The sequence below is a fragment of the Leucoraja erinacea genome, chromosome 27 (assembly GCF_028641065.1).
Source record: "Leucoraja erinacea ecotype New England chromosome 27, Leri_hhj_1, whole genome shotgun sequence".
In the NCBI taxonomy this organism is placed as follows: domain Eukaryota; kingdom Metazoa; phylum Chordata; class Chondrichthyes; order Rajiformes; family Rajidae; genus Leucoraja; species Leucoraja erinaceus.
This window is the reverse complement of record NC_073403.1, coordinates 30,534,898-30,553,990: the sequence shown is the minus strand read 5'-3', so window position 1 is coordinate 30,553,990 and position 19,093 is coordinate 30,534,898. Positions and strand designations below refer to the sequence as shown.

Here is a 19,093-nt window from a genome sequence, read left to right as displayed (position 1 = left end):
AAAGAGATAGATAGAGAGATAGATAGAGATAGAGCGAGAGAGATAGTTAGAGATAGAGATAGAGAGATAGATACAAAGATAGATAAATAGATACAGAGATAGAGAAATAGAGATAGAGAAATAGAGATAGAGAAATAGAGATAGAGAGAGATAGATAGAGAGATAGAAAGAGATAGAGAGAGATAGAGAGATAGTGTGAGATAGATAGATAGATAGATAGATAGATAGATAGATAGATAGATAGATAGATAGATGCTAAGTTACTTCAATAGTCAGAGTAGACATAGGCAAGTAAAGGCACAAGGGAGGATTGGAAGGCTAAATGACATCAATTTTAGGGCAGAGTCCTACAGCTGAACATGTTAAAACATGGGAATATGATATTGCTTCATATGGTTGATAGGGGGGCAGGATTATCAACTCAGTGTTCTAGGTTATCGCAGCTTCAAGCATGGTAGGGGAGGAAATAAATGAGGAGTTGGTAGATGGAGCAGAAAACAGCGTTAAATCTAGCAATTAGATAAATTGTTCAAGAATTGGTTTCTCCACCTGAAGAAATATAACCTACAATCTGTCAAATAACAACTATATTTTGTTGAAAGGAATTAAATTCTGAAATGAGAATGAAGTTTGCAGAAAGTATCATCGCAAAGACAGGTGCCTTTGCATAACATAGAGTACTTTAGATTAATGTTAATATCAGCTAAACAGAATTAAGCTCAATATTGAAATAAATACTTCTAAATAGTCCTGCGTGGCTCTTCACATGAAGCAAATTAGTTTATTATCTGTTATTTCAGGAAAGGAGATCTGCTATCTTTATTTAATGCGTTATAAAATTGGGCATAATAAGCCACTAATTGTACCATAGCCACGATGTTAAAATAAAACAGATTACCTGGCCTTGTCTTTGGCATGCAATATTGAAATGGGAAAATCTTTGCACAGACACCTGAGGGCTGGTGTTCATTTTGAAATAGCAATTGAACATATACGGAATGCAACAAACTCACAACGTGGACACCCAGAATCATTTGTTACAGACAAGGCTTCATCAGCCTGCTGCTGCATCACTATCTTTGACTATGTCCCATCCCCATCAGCAAGACAGACCCACAATAAATGTACAGGCATCAGAGATTAGCACACGGTATCAGGTCAGCATGGGGCATGGGTAGATTACTTCAAAATCTGCCCCCTCAGTTGGTGAATCGCCTATGTTGAACATTACTGGGAAGAGCACTGAAAGTAATGTGAACATAGAATGGATTCTGCAAAGGGGATTCAACTAAGAGTGGCCTTGGTAATACCTCCAGTGAAGGAGATAGAATAGGTAGTGAATCTTAATGAGTGAAGCAACAAAAAGGATCAGTTTGACGACCTCATCTGCATCAATCTATCTGCTGCACATACATCTGATTCTGATCTATTAGTAAGAGTGAACACCATGCAGGCCCTGGGAAGACAAAATCCCACCTACGAGGACACACTTCATCATATCGCGTGGCACTGTCATCAACCTTATTTTGGTGGTTCAGAACTGGCATTCATTTTTGGATCATGTTCGGCACAGACATTGTAGGCTAAAAGGTCTGTTCCTACACAATAGTTTTCTATGTTCTATTCTGGAGAGAAATACATTTATGTAAAGGCATCTATGTTCTTTGCCGGTTGAAAAGGCAATATAGTTGTAGTTGAAAAGTGATCAAAGAAATTGCTTCTTCTATTGCTCAATTTATCAAACGTTTGGTGAATATTTATTTGAACCATTGTAAACAAAAGAAAAAAAATGTGAATTATAATGATAATTATGCAACCTTTCATTTAGGAACAGTGGGTAATACTGTCTCAGTAAATCATTAATTATTTTAGACTTTAGAGATACAGCAGGGAAACAGGGCCTTTAGCCCACCATGTTTGCGCCGACCAGCAACACTCATCCCTGGAACATCTGGATAAGTGACAACCTATGTCAGACTTCAAGTTATAGATTGCAGCTCTGCCTTTATTACCATTACCTCATCCAAGCTCATCACCAAGTTTTGGAGTCAGCACTCATCTCTGCAACTGGATCCTCAACTTCCTGACCAACAAACCAGAATAAGGGACAAATCATCCTCTATGATAATCCTTAATACTGGTGCTCCACAAGAATGCATTCTCAGCACCCTTCTTTATTCCTTATACACCCACGACTGTGCAGCCAAGTACAAATCTACAATTGTACTTAATCTGCAATTGGAGAGGGAGAAGAGTAGATCGGAGGTGTCAGTGTTGCAGTTGAATAAAGGGGACTATGGGGCCATGAAGGAGGAGCTGGCCAAAGTTGACTGGAAAGATACACTAGCAGGGATGACAGTGGAACAAAAATGACAGGTGTTTCTAGGAATAATGCAGAAGGTGCAGGGTCAGTTCATTCCTAGCAGGAAGAAAGATTCCAAGGAGTGAAAGGGACGACCATGGCTGACAAGGGACGTCAAAGACAAAGTAGCCTTTATTGTCATTCAGACCTTGCGGTCTGAATGAAATTTAGTTGCCTTGCAGTCCTGCATATAGTAAAAATGACAAAAACACAAAATAAACACAAATTAACATCCACCACAGTGAGTTCACCAGGCACCTCCTCACTGTGATGGAATGCAAAAGTCTTAAGTCTTTGTCTCTTCCCTTCTTATTCTCCCTCTGCGCCAAGGCGATCCAGGCTTTGGATGTTGTGACCCCGCCGGGTGATGGTAAGTAATGTCAGTCCCGCGGCTGAATCCGAGCTCCACGAATGGGCTGGTTCTACTCCGCGGCCCGGGGCGGTCAAAGCCGCTGAAGCTGCGGCCCTCCAGTCCAGCGGACGCAGCTGTTGTCGCGGGAGCTCCGCAGAACAGGTCACCAACCTGTGACCTGCGAGCTCCCGACGATGTCATCCACTGGGCCCGCGGCCGATGCTCCGAGGTCGGGTTGCCGCTGCCGCCAGAACACCGCCCCAGCTCCGAGGTCGGGTCGCCGCTGCCTGCTACGAGGTCGGGTCCCCTCTGCCGCTGCTCCAGCTCCGAGGCCGCCAGCTCCGCTATTAGGCCTCAGCGCAAGTGGAGATGGTGACGGGGGTATATGACAAGAGAAGTCGCATCCCCCCCGAAGGATGAGATCAAAAACATGTTTCTCCCCCCTACCCACACACATACACAACCTAATAAACGAAAAATTAACTAAAACAAGTCAAAACAACAACACAAAAAAGAAAAAAACAGACGGACTGCAGGCGAGCCGCAGCTGCTCCGGCAGCGCCGCCATCTTGTCAGGGACAGTATAAAAATTAAGGCGAAGAAGTACAACGTTGCACCGATGAGCGGGAAGCAAGAGGATTGGGTAATGTTTAAAGAACAACAGAAGATAACCAAAAAGACAATACGGGGAGAAAAGACGAGGTACGAAGGTAAGCTAGCCAAGAATATAAAGCAGGATAGTAAAAGCTTCTTTACGTATGTGAAGAGGAAAACATGAGTTAAGACCAAATTTGGACCCTTGAAGACCGAAAAAGGTGAATTTATTATGGGGAACAAGGAAATGGCAGATGAGTTGAACAAGTACTTTGGATCTATCTTCACTAAGGAGGACACAAACAATCTTCCTGATATAGTAGTGGCCAGAGGATCTGGGGTGACAGAGGAACTGAAGGAAATCCACATTAAGCAGGAAATAGTGTTGGATAGACTGATGTGACTGAAGGCTGATAAATCCCCAGGGCCTGATGGTCTGCATCCCAGGGTACTTAAGGAAGTGGCTCTAGAAATCGTGGATGTATTGGTGATAATTTTCCAATGCTCTATAGACTCAGGATCAGTTCCTGTGGATTGGAGGGTAGCCAATGTTATCCCACTTTTTAAGAAAGGCGGGAGAGAGAAAACAGGGAATTTTAGACCAGTTATCCTGACATCGGTGGTAGGGAAGATGCTGGAGTCAATTATAAAAGATGAGATAGCCGCACATTTGGATAGAAGTAACAGGATCGGTCCGAGTCAGCATGGATTTACAAAGGGGAAATCATGCTTGACTAATCTTCTGGAAGTTTTTCAAGATGTAACTCAGAAAATGGACAAGGGAGAGCCAGTGGATGTAGTGTACCTGGACTTTCAGAAAGCATTTGATAAGGTCCCACATAGGAGATTAGTGGGCAAAATTAGGGCACATGGTATTGGGGGTAGAGTGCTGACATGGATAGAGAAGTGGTTGGCAGATAGGAAACAAAGAGTAGGGAATAACGGGTCCCTTTCAGAATGGCAGGCAGTGACCAGTGGGGTACCGCAAGGCTCGGTGCTGGGACCACAGCTATTTACAATACACATCAATGATTTGGATGAAGGGATTCAAAGTGACATTAGCAAATTTGCAGATGGCGCAAAGCTGGGTGGCAGTGTGAACTGTGAGGAGGATGCTATGAGAATGCAGGGTGACTTGGACAGGTTGGGTGAGTGGGCAGATGCATGGCAGATGAAGTTTAATACGGATAAATGGGAGGTTATCCACTTTGGTAGCAAAAACAGGAAGGCAGATTACTATCTAAATGGCTCCAAGTTGGGAAAAGGGGAAGTACAACGGGATCTGGGGGGTCCTTGTACATCAGTCTATGAAAGTAACCATGCAGGTACAGCAGGCAATGAAGAAAGCAAATGGCATGTTGGCCTTTATAACAAGAGGAATCCAATATAGGAGCAAAGAGGTCCTTCTGCAGTTGTACAGCGAGTTAGTGAGACCACACCTGGAGTATTGTGTGCAGTTTTGGTCCTTTAATTTGAGGAAGGACATTCTTGCTATTGAAGGAGTGCAGCGTAGGTTTACAAGGTTAATTCCAGGGATGGCGGGACTGTCATTTGCTGAGAGAATGGAGCAGCTGGGCTTGTACACTCTGGAGTTTAGAAGGATGAGAGGGAATCTCATTGAAACACATAAAATTGTTAAGGGCTTAGACACACTAGAAGCAGGAAACATGTTCCCGATGTTGGGGGAGTCCAGAACCAGGGACCACAGTTTAAGAATAAGGAGTAAACCATTTAGAACGGAGACGAGGAAACAATTTTTCTCACAGAGAGTGGTGAGTTTGTGGAATTCTCTGCCTCAGAGGACAGTGGAGGCAGGTTCTCTGGATGCTTTCAAGAGAGAGCTAGATCGGGCTCTTAAAAATAGCGGAGTCAGGGGATATGCGGAGAAGGCAGAAATGGGGTACTAAGTGTAGGTATGCAAAACCTACATGAATCGTCGCTGAGAATCTGCCCCAGCCCGTGTGCGCGATTTTGGCGCTGTTTAGAGGGGGCGGGTTTAAAACGCGATTTTTACTAGGCTGTTCCAATCAAAGATGTTTAGCCTAGTAAATCATTAACGAAAAATTGCTGAAAGACCCCGTCGCAAAAGGTATTATTAGTTTTATAGGCCTCGAATAATAGTTATAATAGTTTTTAAATCACTCTCTCAACCTGCGACCTCTCGCAGCCCCAGGGTTTTATAAAGCAAACAATTAAAGGTATGTACCTTATTTTTACATTAAAAGGGGCTTCTTAAAACCCCTTTATACAAAGTTTACTATAGCAAGTACATTTTGGGCTCTTTATACACCGCAGTATTTTTCTGGGCATTTGAGGGCACAAATCCAGCGCAATGTGAACGTTCTAAACCAGCGCGTTCACAGGAACCCACTAGAAAGCTGATTTAAAATGGACTTTAATTTACTGCAATTGAACACTAAATTCCTTCCATTTGGCCTATAAATTGATGTAAATGAGATTTTAAAATCATGTTTTATTGTGAATTATTTGTGAATATTATTTGGACACTTAGGCTATTTAAAAATGTTAATCATTTATTAAGAAATGGATAGATGTTTAGATCTAGTAATTGAAGTTTGAAATTAGCTACAATTGGGTAACTAACTAATTATATGTTTTAATTTCAGGTCATCCAAGTAAGATTATTTTATATTTGTTTCAGAATGGTTCAATCTATGATAACTGAAAATTTCATTCAGTTCTCTTAATTTTTAAGAAGGTTATGGGCTTTTGACTGTCCATGATCACAGCTTTTTTTGTTATGTCCATAGAAAATCAATAGGGAACAAGATGCTAATTTCCGAGTATGAAAATGGCCATAACTTTTTTTATTACTTGAGATATGAAAGTGAATTAGAACTTCTTTTTATGCTTTATCTGATAGGATAAATTGCAGACTTGATTTTTTAAATCTCAAAATGTTGTAACATTGCTACTGATTGGGGATGATCAGCCATGATCACATTGAATGGCGGTGCTGGCTCGAAGGGCCAAATGGCCTGCTCCTGCACCTATTGTCTATTGTCTAGATCCAATTTAATTTACAAATTTGTGGATGACACCATTGAAAGTGTCCAGATATCAAATAATGATGAGACGGAATACAGGAAGGAGATTGAGAACTTCATGACCTGGTAAAAGATAACAACCTTTCTCTCAATATCGGCAAGACAAAGGAGATTGTGATCGACATCAGGAAGTGAAGCGATACACATTCATTGATATACATTGACAGCGCTGAAGTAGAGATGGTTTAAAGCTTCAAGCTTTAGGTTCCTGGTAGTAAATGCCACCAGCAACCTGTCGTGGACTAGCCATATTGAAACAATGACCAAGAAAGTACACCATTGTCTCTACTTCCTCAGAAGGTTGAGGAAGTTCAACATATCTCCAACAACTCTCACCAACATCTACAGATGTGCCAAAGAAAGGATTTTATCAGGATGCTTCACAGCAGGATTTGGGAACAGCTCCATCCAAGACTGCAAGGACACAGCCCAGATCATCACACAAACCAATCTCCCATCCATCAATTCAATCTGCACTTCATGCTGACTCATCAAGACGATCAGCATAATCAAGGACGAGTCTCACCCTCATCCCTCATCTCTCTGCTCCCATCGGCCAAGAGATACAGAAGTGTGAAATGCATATTTCCAGATTCAGGGCCAGTTACTTCCTAGTTTTTATCAAGGAATTGAACCATCCTATCACCAATCGGATAATGGTCCTGAGCTACTATCTACATAGTTGAAGATCCTTGGACTATCTTTAATCAGACTTTACCAGACTTTTGCTTGCATTAAATGTTGTTCCCTTTATCATGTATCTGTACACTGTGGACTGCATGATTGTAATTATATAAAGTCTTTCCACTGACTGGTCAGCATGCAACAAAAAGCATTTTGCTGATTCTCGGTACATGTGACAATAAACTAAACTAAACTAAGATTTATATTCTCCAAGGTGATCATACCCATAACACATTAAAAAAAAATAATGAGGTACTTGTTAGCAATTTAATAAAATAGTTTATTGAAATCGCAAGATCATAAATATTTATTGTGACTTACAATAAATCACAATTGAAGAAAATATAGATACAGAAAATATATTATATTTCTGCAGTTATACACAGTTAGAGTTCAGTGGGTTATATAACTTATTGATATAGATTTTTTAATAATCATTTTAAGACAAGCTCTGTAACATTTTGTGTGTCTTTATTTGAGTTTTCCTCACTGATTTTGTTTATAACCTTACACTACACAGTACAGTTACTCTCTGCAAAACGTTTGCAATTCATAACTTTCAGGTAGGTTTCAACTTTGTGCATATCCTTCTTAAAACAAGCCAGGAGGCCATAGTTTTTCATCAAAGCTTCCTCACTTAAGTCTCCATTGAACCTGTCATAGGAAAATGTCAGCCAGGTAAAAGCTTGTGAAGAGCCTCCATCTTCTAGAGCCTGGAGAGTTACAGAATGATCACAGTTTACTAGTAATTCCACATAGGGAACATTTTTCCGAGAAATGCATTGGTTAGTAAATAATACAGTCATAGTAGCTTTGTTTTGTCTGTGCTTTGACGTAAAAATCACATTATATTGTACATTACATCAATTCATATTATGCATTAAAATTCGCAAAATATTACATGGTTCATTCATATGAAAAATGTGATCTTTGCTGTGCTGCCAATGTTAGGCAAATAATCATAAAAGTAAAACAAAAGCACCTTGTGAAATAGTCTTGTACATATTAGGCAAATGGAGCGATGGCCAAGAATATTATGAAAGCAGAAGGTTTCGACGAAAGGTTACTTTGAAAGCACAGCTTCTGATATTGCCTAAACATTTCGAAACTAATATTGTCCAACCTGCTAGATAAAAGATCTGGTGTATCTATGAATAATAAAAAGGTTCAGTGCTACACATAAATTCATTTCTTTGGATTGGAGGCTGGGTATCCTTGGAAACTAATCCTATAGCTAAACCCTGTTTGTATATAAACATACAGAAACATAGAAAACAAATACAAAATCTATCCAAACCTATGGATTCATTGTCTGCACAATATTAATTGTAAATTTCTTCTACCTATCTCTTAATAACATGTTCATTTTCTCTTCAATTTCTCCATTGTGATCTTTGAATTATTCTCCAGCTGACCTAATGGTGTTTCTATGGTGGACACAAGAAACGGCAGATGCTGTTTGCAGAAAACAGCACAAAGCGCTGGAGTAACTCAGCGAGCCAGGCAGCATGCTTTTGAATGAATATGGACATAGGTGCCTGCCAACTTGTAAATTTGCCTCGGTCATTTTTCCCACAAGTGATATACATTGTCTCTCTCACTTATGCAAATACAAATTATAAATCACATACTTTAGAAATTCTAGAACCCTTGCAAAATTTGGGCAAATAAGCCAAAGAGAAAATAAATTAGATTTGTTGCCGCATCTGTAATTGGCCCCGATTTTGCACGAGACAGCGAACCAAAGCTTTTCCCAATTTCTTACACCGAAACCTTCCTCTTTTTAGTTTAGTTTCGGGATACTGCGCGGAAACAGCCCCTTCGGCCAACTGAGTCTGGGCCAACCAGCGATTCCCGAACACCAACAATATCCTCCACACACTAGGGACAATTTACTATTTTATCGAATCTGTACATGTTTCGTGTGTGAGAGGAAACCGGACGTTCCGGAAACCCCCCACGCAATCACGGGGAGAACCTCCAACCTCCATACAGACGGCACCTGTAGTCAGGATGGAACCTGTGTCTCTGGTATTGTGAGGCATCAACTCCACCGCTACACCACCGTGTCACCCTTTCTGATGCCTGGCTGCGCTAGCTCCAATCAAAGAGATTCTTCCTCCCACCACAAAACATCAATGTGTTCCTGCAGCTAGTCTTACCAAAAAATGATCAAAGACCGGAAATTGAAATAAACAATAGGTGCAGGAGTGGGCCAATCGGCCCTTCGAGCCAGCACCGCCATTCAATGTGATCATGGCTGATCATCCACAATCAGTACCTCTTTCCTGCCTTCTCCCCATATTCCCTGACTCCGCTATCTTTAAGAGCCCTTTCAAGCTCTCTCTTGAAAGTATCCAGAGCCGGCCTCCACCGCCTTCTGAGGCAGAGAATTCTACAGACTCACAACTCTGTGTGAAAAAGTTTCCTCATCTCCATTCTAAATGCCTTACCCATTGTTCTTAAACTGTGGCCCCTGGTTCTGACTCCCCCAACTTCGGGAACATGTTTCCTGACTATAGCGTGTCCAAACCCTTAATAATCTCATATGTTTCAATAAGATTCCCTCCCATCCTTCTAAACTCCAGAGTATACAAGCCCAGCCGCTCCATTGTCTCAGCATATGACAGTCCCGCCATCCCGGGAATTAACCTTGTGAACCTACGCTGCACTCCCTCCTCAATAGCAAGAATTAGAGGACCAAAACTGCACACTATACTTCAGGTGTGGTCTCGCTAGGGCCCCGTACAACTACAGAAGGACCTCTTTGCTCCATACTCAACTCCTCTTGCCATGAGGGCCAACATGCCATAAACTATTTGAATTTATATGGGCGCTAAATAAAGTTTGAATAATTGCATTTAATTCAAGTAAAATATAAAATATGAGTCGATTTATTTTAAAGCTGCATATTTCTGTCTCAATGGCCCTTATATGTTAGCTATTTATGTAACAATATTTATTTCGCGCATTTTGCGATCAGGAAGTTTGTTAAATAACAATTACAAATTCGCATAGCTCAGTCAATTAAATATAACGTTTTCATTTTACAATGGGACTAGTAGACAAAGCGACACATTAACCGTTGTTGGTGTAATGTAATCCTATTTGTGGAGGGATAGGCTGTAAAGGGATGCAAACCCAATTACCGACAGATACAGCGGGATTTTCGGATTAAATGCCATGCGCGATAAAAAAAAAAACCCATCAGCTCTCCATTAGACGGAGTAATGATGACAACGATGTAACTACCCATTATTACCAGCGCAAAATCTGATCCATTAATAATATTTCATAATATCAATAGCGCCCGAAGCGTAACTTTAGCAGATATATTTTAACGCGAGTACTGGTAATCATGCGCGCTTACTTTCTTCAGAGCATCGATGCCTTCTTCTAGGTTCGTTAATTTGTCATAGACTCTGTCCGCGGTGCTGAATGCCCGACAGTTCTGGATTGGATTGAGCCAAGACTGAATGAGAAGCTGCGAGTAGAACAGCAGCTCCTTATCCTACGGAAGGGAGAACAGCGCGTTAATAACGATTCCAGTTACAAGATCGATGTTTTGTTTCCCTTTCAAATACCTGAATTTGGCTATGCAAAAAAATAAGCTAAATATTCATCCCTGAAAACGCCATCGCCGCCCGCCCCAAGAACTGTATTAAGCTGTATTAGCGGGTACATTGCGGTCAGAATCGCCAATTAGTTGGTGTGGACGCGTTCCCCAGATAAAACATAGCTGACGTTAGAGTTGCCTTTATGGAAAATAAACATTTAAAACGAGACTACAGATGCTGGAAAGCTGAAATAAAGCCGGCCATGCTAGGAATGCAGCAAGTCAAACAGCAGCAGGCGTTTCACTCTCGGCACATGATCATAGATCATATAGCGATACAGCGTGGAAACAGGCCCTTCGGCCAAACTTGCCCACACCAGCCATACATGTCCCATCTACACTAGTCCCACCTGCCTACGTTTGTTCCACATCCTTCCAAACCCCTCCTATCCATGTACCTATCTAACTGTTTCTTAAATGTTGGACTAGTCCATGTCTCAACTATTCATCTGGCAGCTTGTTCCATACACCCACCACTCTTTGTGTGAAGTTCCATACACCCACCACATCTACCAAATATCTGCACCATTCTCTAGTTCTTACTTCAGAGTTAGTTTTCTACCCGCAATTGCCACTGAGTCAATGCAAGACAAAGTTAGACACACACACTGTGAAAACCCCAGCAGAAGATGGCAAATATATTATTTGGGCTAGTTATTTAGATGGTATATTTTACTTTAGGGGCATGTTTTGCCCATCTTTCTATTGGGTTGTTAGCTGTTAACTACTAGCTGAGGATCCAACGAGCTGTGTGAAAAGTAAAGCTGAAGATATTTTTTGATTGATCTTGTATGAATTATGTTTTAAAAGCTACCGATCGTTGTTGGGCGTCTTCTTTGCCAGTAGGCGCCGGGATAGTCTCAGACTGACAAAAAGCAGAAGGCGAACTCTTATGGGAATGGCGCTGCTCTTCCGGGATGTATTTTCGTTCCTGTTGGAATTTAAAAACAGATATGCATGTTTCTACTACAAGCGAACAAATTCATTTTTTGTTCTAAGAAGTTGTGTTTGGGTCTGGCTACGTACGAAATCTTTGCAGGTCTCTGCAGCAACGACGTGCAGGAGCTGTGCGCGGTGCACAGCCTTGGCGAACAGATCAGACAGAGACGGCAACGGGAACGCTTCCAGATCCCTGGGGCATTGCATGGAGATCAACATCAAGACCAAAACAACGGAGCACAGTGACAAACCTGGCGAGGGAAGGAAAACTGTGATAAGTCAACCTGAAATAATGTGGCACAGTTGCAGGAAGAATTCTACAGTCAGTCAAAAACAAAAGGAAGAGGCATGTATGATGCCTCGCATTGTAAAAGCTACCCAATGGCTTCAGTCCATAAAAGATACAAAGTATGCGTAAAAAAATGGACTCTGCAAAGAAAAAGATAACGATCGCATTTCATAGTTAACTTCAAAAGCACCCACAGTTGTCCAGCTGCACTACTTTGATACATAGAGTGTTACTAAAAATAACAATGTTGTAATGCATACATAGTAGTGATGGGGACATAGTGTCATGCAGCATGGGAAAAGGCCCCTTCAGCCCAACTCGTCGATGCCGACCAAGACGCCCATTCGCCCGTATTTGGACCTTAATCCCTCTCAACGTTTCCTATCCATGTACAGTTTAAACTGAACAGTACGAGGATAATGCCAAATGCTCTGTAAAGAAAGATGCCGACGCGTTTATTGCCGAGTGTCCGAAATCTGCTACTTCCACTGAGGACGACAAAAAAAAAAGACATATATTGACAGAACCATCTGTAAAGTAAACGGATAATTTGGAATGGTTGAAAAGGGCAGTCATCTAAAGATAATGCATACTAATCTGTTTGCAAAGTTTGATGTAAAATAAATTAGTGAAAATCAGCACAAGTTTCATATAAACCGGGAGATGTTACCTGAAGCCATCCTGTCAATATAACTGCAGATAAAACACAATATGAACGACAAACTAATCAGTCTACAAGATTGTAACATTGCTAGCAAGTCAAGGATTGAACATATATAGTCAAAATTCCATGCATTTATTTAAGACTCCTTGTTGATGGTGTGATATTAATTACAGTTACAGGGGTAAAAACAAAGTGTTCTGAACCATACATGCGGTGTTTTTTAAATTATTAAATTATTAAATTATTATTCGTTATTGCTCGACCACTAAGTTGTTTGCGTGTTCCGGAGAGTGTACTCTCCCACCTACTAAATGGCACATGTTTAGTTACGTGAACTGATGACAGGCAAATAAAAAAACAAGAAGCAACATGTTTTTATTAAATGTTTCAACAAATTGTATGACCAGTGTTTCAACTGTGTTTTACATTGACCTGGGGAGAACAAAAAAACAAGCACATAGATCGGTAAATGTCAGCAGAATACATTTCATGGGATAAGAAATTAATAACTAATAGAGGTTTCTCCATGAGCCGAGATGCATTTGTGTTCATTATACTTTAAATAACTTTGTCACACTGACATTGCACTGTAACCCTCTACTTCGGTGTCAGAAGGCAGGAGATGTCCTTTTAGATTCAACGCCAATGTTTAGTGGAAGTTGGATGCAAATAGTGACCTTTCTCCACAACTAATTGGTGAGTTATATTCTATTGAAATATTGATGTATTTTTCTTTATCAGTGCATTTCAACAGGATCTTGTTTTTCGAGGCAACATTCCTTTTTTTGCCATTTACTTACATCCAGGCACTTCATAATGTTCTAGGAGCAGAATTAGGCCATTCGGCCCCTCAAGTCTATGCCACCAAGTCTACTCCAATCATGGGTGATCTATCTCTCCTTCTCAACCCCATTCTCCTGCTTTCTCCATTAACCTTCGACACCTTTACAAATCAAGAATCTGTCAATCTCTGCCTTAGAAAATGCACAATGATGATCTCCACAGTCGTCTGTGGCAATCAATTCCATAGATTCACCACTATCTGACTAAAGATTTTTCTCCTCATCTCTTTTGTAAAGGTGTGTCCTTTTATTCTGAGGCCATGGCTTCTGGTCTTAGACTCGTCCATTAGTGTATAACATCCTCTCCACATTCACTCTATCCAGACTAAAATCCACTATTTTTGGCCTTTTAAAAAAAAGCCAACGTCTGCACTAAAGGGGGGGGGGGGGGGGGGGGGGGGGGGGGGGGGGGGGGGGGGAATAATGTAGAGAAGAACCTGAGCATCGGTAAAACTCCACTAAACCTGCCATGAACCTGAGCATCGGTAAAACTCCACTAAACCTGCCATGAACCTGAGCATCGGTAAAACTCCACTAAACCTGCCATGATCCTCTGTATTCACCAGGAATACAGGTTTTAAAGTTATAACATCTTTATTGGCTAAAATAAGAATCTGATATATATATATATATATATATATATATATATATATATATATATAACACAAACAAAAACACCTGGGAATAGAACTGGCCATAAGCATTTATAAAGAGAAAATATAGTTTTCCATTTAGGGTAAAATTAAAATTTTAAAATAAGACTCAAGGTACATCTCAAAAGTGATTAACTTGTTGGATGCCTACAGAGTGTTTTTCATCATTTCAAATTTGTACATTTCAATTATTACACATTTTACTGGCAGAGTTTTATCAACTTTGTACAGTACAAATATAAGTCAATGTGAGTGATATCAAGGCAATAGTTGGTGAAGTTGACCCAGGATTCAGCGACAGGATGATTCTTTCCACCAGACACAAAACAAAAACTGTTGAACTTGAAATCAAGTCCAATAAACACGGGTCAACAATATCCCTTTATTGCTTTAATTAACAAATTTACCATCGCTAGTTTCCAATTAATGCAATTAATGTTATAGACAATAGACAATAGGTGCAGGAGTAGGCCATTCGGCCCTTCGAGCCAGCACCGCCATTCAATGTGATCATGGCTGATCATCTTCCCAATAGTACCCTATTCCTACCTTCTCTCCATATCCCCTGACTCTGCTATCTTTAAGAGCCCTGTCTAGCTCTCTCTTGCAAGTATCCAAAGAACCGGCCTCCACCGCCATCTGAGGCAGAGAATTCCACACTCACAACTCTCTGTGAAAAAAAGTGTTTCCTCATCTCCGTTTTAAATGGCTTACCCCTTATTCTTAAACTGTGGCCCCTGCTTCTGGACACCCCCAAAATCGGGAACATGTTTCCTGCCTCTAGCGTGTCCAAACTCTTAACAATCTTATATGTTTCAATAAGAATCCCTCTCATCCTTCTAAACTCCAGAGTGTACAAGCCCAGCCGCTCCATTCTCTCAGCATATGACAGTCCCGCCATCCCAGGAATTAACCTTGTGTAAACCTACGCTGCACTCCCTCAATAGCAAGAATGTCCATATCTCATTAAACAATTTCACTGCAATATTTAGCCTATTGTTCAGTTTAGTTCAGAGATACAGCATGGAAATAGGCTGCTGCGCCGACCATCGCACAAGCTCTATGTTATTCCACTTTGCATCCACACAACAGGGTAATTTCACACAGCTCAATTAACCTGGAAACTCGCACATCCTTAGGACGTGGGAGGAAACTGGAGCACCTGGAGGAAACCCACGTGGTCACAGAGAGAATGCCCAAACTCCACACAGATAGCACATGAGGTCAGAACAGACCATGGGTCTCTGGTGCTGTGAGGCAACAGCTCTACCAGCGGTGCCACTGTCCTACTATAAAATAAACTGAGGAAATCATTTAAGAGGGTCAAAAGAGTGAAAAAAGACCAATAAATACCTGAAGTCTGTAGTACAGTTCAGGTAGTTTGTCGTTCAATATTTCAATTGTTCAATGGTGCAATGGTGCTTTGATGCAATGTTTCATGGTTTAGTTTGAGTTTGTAGTTTAGTTTAGTTTAATTTATTATTGTCACGCATCCCAAGGTACCGCAAATAACTTTGGTTTGTGTGCTCTCCGGTCAAAGAAACGACTATACATGAATACAATCATGCTGTCCACAGAGCATAGTGGCTGCTGTGAGACTGCTCCTTGAATATGCTGCTGGCCTTGCTGAGGCAGTGTGAAGAGTAGAAGGAGTCTATGCAATGGAGGCTGATTTGTGTGATGGTTTTAGATACATCCACAACTCCCTGCAATTTCTTGTAGTCTTGCACTTCAATAGTCTGATGGTTGTTGGGAATAAGCTATTCCTGAACATGGATGTTAGAGTTTATAGATTCCTATAAAATGTTCCCACTGGCAGGAGTTGAATCAGTGTGTGGCCAGTGTGGTGTGGGTCCTTGATGATGCTGGATAGCTTTTTGAGATAGTGTCTCCTGTCGTTCCCATTGATGATGAGGAGTTCTTCTTCGCTGTCTTCTTCGTTCCTGGGCATTCAAGTTACCGAACCAGGCTGTGATGCAACCAGTCAATATGCTCCCTGCTGTACACCTGTAGTTCAAGAGAGTACTTGCTGACTTACCAAATCTCCTCAATCATCTCAGGCAGTAGAGGCATTGATTAGCTTTCGTTATGATTGCATCTATATGCTGGGTCCAGGACAGCTCTTCAGAGATATGTACTCCCAGGAACGTGAAGTTGTTGACTTACTCCACCACCAACCCATTGATGACAACATGTTTGTCAATCCTCTTCTTCCTCTTCTAACTCAACAATCAGTCCCTTCGTTTTACTAACATTAAGAAAAACAAAATGAATACTTCTTGTGTACAGCAGGAAGTTCCCCACCAATCTTTTAAAATTCAACATGACTGAATCTTGAAGGATACTGAAAAATACATATTTACTCATAAAATAGTTGTTAAATTGAGTATGTAAATCCAAATCAAGTAAGAATTAAAGTTTATTCTCTTTGTCAATACCAAAGTCCTGTCTTCTTTACAAGAACAAAGGGATTATCTCTTCCCTATCTGATTTTCTTTTAAATCAAGGATAACAATATATTTTAAAAGTTCTGCCGAAAGTTATTTGACCTGAAACATTACAAAAATTGTAGCTTTTCCACAGATACTGCCTGGCCTGCAGTATTTCCAGCATTTTGTTTGGATTGTATTTTAAATATGTATTTTTAATATTACATGACTTCCTCTCCCATATCCAGCTAAACATTTAAAATATAGTCAAAAACAAGTCCTGTAAAAGTGGCACAGTTTTGGTGAAATCTGGCACCAGATCATACGATTGGGTTTATATGAGCCATATTGTACAGTGTGGAACAGGCTCTTCTGTCCAACCTGCCCATGCTGACCGACATACCCCATTTACACTAGATAGATAGATAGATAGATAGATAGATAGACAGACAGATAGATAGATAGATAGATAGATAGATAGATAGATAGATAGATAGATAGATAGATAGATAGATAGATAGATAGATAGATAGATAGATAGATAGATAGACTAGACTAGACCAAGTGCAGACCCGTTGGGTCTGTTTCCCCAACGCGTGTTTGCGGGGGGGGGGCGTTTGCAACATCACACTCACACTAACCACCCCCCAAACACACAGGTGGGGGGAGGGGGTGAGAGGGAGACGGGGTGGGGAGAGGGGAGGGTGAGAAGAGGGGGGGAGAGGAGGAAACGGGAGAGATTTAGGAGGGTGGGAGAGGGGTAGCGGGGAGTGGTGCAAGAGAGAGGGGGGAGGGGGGATGGGGGGGAGTTGGGGGTGTAGAGGGTGGGAGATGGGGGAGAGAGGGGGGGGGGAGGGGGAGGAGGGAGAGGGGTGAGGAGAGAGGGAGATGGAGAGGGGGGAGAGAGGGGGAGAGGGGGGGAGAGGGGGAGGGGGAGAGGGGGGGGGGGGGGGAGGGGATGAGAGAGGGGGGGGGGGATGGGGGGGGGAGATGGAGGAAGGGGGGGGGAGAGGGAGGGGAAGGACGGGGGGAGGGGGGGAAGGGGGGAGAGGGGGGGAAGTGTTGAGGGAGGGGGGAGTGGTAGGGGGGGGGGGAAAGAGTGGGATGGAGGGGTAGAGAGGTAGGGGGGAGAGGGAAAAATAGTGGTGGGGAGGGTAAGAGTGTGGAAGAGGGGCAGAGCGATAGGGGGAGTGGTGGGAAGAGGGGGAGAGGGGTAGGGGGAGAGGTGGGGGGGGGGCGGTTGGGGTGGGAGGGGAGGAGGGAGGGGGGTGAGGAGAGAGCGAGAGGGGGGGGAGAGGGGAGGGGGGAAACGGGGGGAGGGAGAGAGGGGGGAAGAGGGGGGGGGAGGAGAGAGAGGGTGGGGGAGGGGGGGGAAAGAGGTGGAGGGGGAGAGGGAGAGGAGGGGGAGACTTAGGAAGGGGGGGGGAGGATGGAGGGGAGAGGAGGTGGGAGGGGAGGGCAGGGGTGGGGAGGGAGAGGGGGGGAAGAGTGAAGGGAGGGAGGGGAAGGGAGAGGGGGAGGGAGGGGGAAGAGAGTGTGGAGAGAGGAGGAGAGCGGAGGAGAGAGGGGAAGAAGAGTAGGGGGGGAAGGAGTGGGGAGGGGGAGGGGGGGAGAGAGGGGGGGGGGGGGGGGGAGGGAAGATGGGGAGAGGATGGGGGAGGGGGATGGGGGGGTGGGGGGGGATAAAGTGGAAGAATAGGGAGGGGGGGGAAGGGGGAGAAGTGTAGGGGGGAGTGGTGGAAGTGGGAGAGAGGAGGGAGGGGAGAGGGGTAGGGGGGGGCATTTGGGAGGGGGTGTGGAAGAGGGACAGAGAGGTAGGGGGAAGGGGTGGGGGAGAGAGGGTAGGGAGGGGGAAGGGGGGGGGGAGGAGAGAGAGGGGGGGGGGGAAGGGAGAGGGGTGGGGGTAAGGGGTGGAGAGAGAAGGGGGAGAGTGGGGAGGGAGGGGGAGAGGGGTAGGGGGTGGTGGTGGAGAGGAATAGGGGTAGGGGGGGAGGGGGGGAGAGAGGAGGGGGAGGGGAAAAGGGAGGGAAGGGGAGGGTGGGGGAGAGGGGAGGGGGGGGAGCAGGAGGGGGAGGAGAGGGAGAGGGGTGAGGAGGGGAGATGAAGAGAGGAGGAGAGAGGGGGTGGGGAAGGGAGGAGAGAGGGGGGGGGGAGAGAGAGGAGGGGAGGTAGAGGGGTGGGGGGAGAGGGGGGGGAGGAGTGTGGAGGGAGGGGAGGAGAGGTGGGGAGGAGGAAGGGGGGGTGGGGGAGAGAGGGGGAGGGGGAGAGGGATGGGGGTGAGAGGAGGAGGGGAGGAGAGGGAGAGGGGAGGGAAGGGGAGGACGGGAAGGGTGGAGAGGGGGGGGGAGGAGAGGAGGGGGGGGGGGGACGGGAGGAGAGGAGGGGATGGGGGATGGGGGGGGGGAGAGAGGTGTGGGGGGGGGGGAGAGGAGGTGGGAGGGGAGGAGGGAGGGATGGGTTAGGGGAGGGAGGGGGGAGAGGTGTAGGAGGGGGAGAGGGGTGGGGGAGAGAGGGGAAGGGGGGGGGGGGAGGGGTGGGGGGTAGGGGGAGAGTAGGGAAGAGTGAGGAGGGAGGGAGAGGGAGAGGTGTAGGGGGGGGAGT

General features: G+C 43.8%; 1 protein-coding gene across 2 annotated transcripts in view; it reads right to left on the bottom strand.

Moving 5' to 3' along the window:
- Positions 1–7,503: 7,503 nt before the first annotated feature.
- LOC129710393 (somatotropin) overlaps positions 7,504–19,093 on the bottom strand; it is a 62,505-nt gene continuing 50,915 nt past the window's right edge. For both annotated transcript variants that reach the window (XM_055657359.1, XM_055657360.1), the window contains 4 exons: positions 11,703–11,866; positions 11,491–11,607; positions 10,431–10,571; positions 7,504–7,773 (listed from right to left, as the gene is read on the bottom strand). In XM_055657359.1, the coding sequence (XP_055513334.1) occupies positions 7,573–7,773; positions 10,431–10,571; positions 11,491–11,607; positions 11,703–11,866 (623 nt within the window). In that variant the 3' untranslated portion in view covers positions 7,504–7,572. The remainder of the gene's footprint in view (positions 7,774–10,430; positions 10,572–11,490; positions 11,608–11,702; positions 11,867–19,093) is intronic.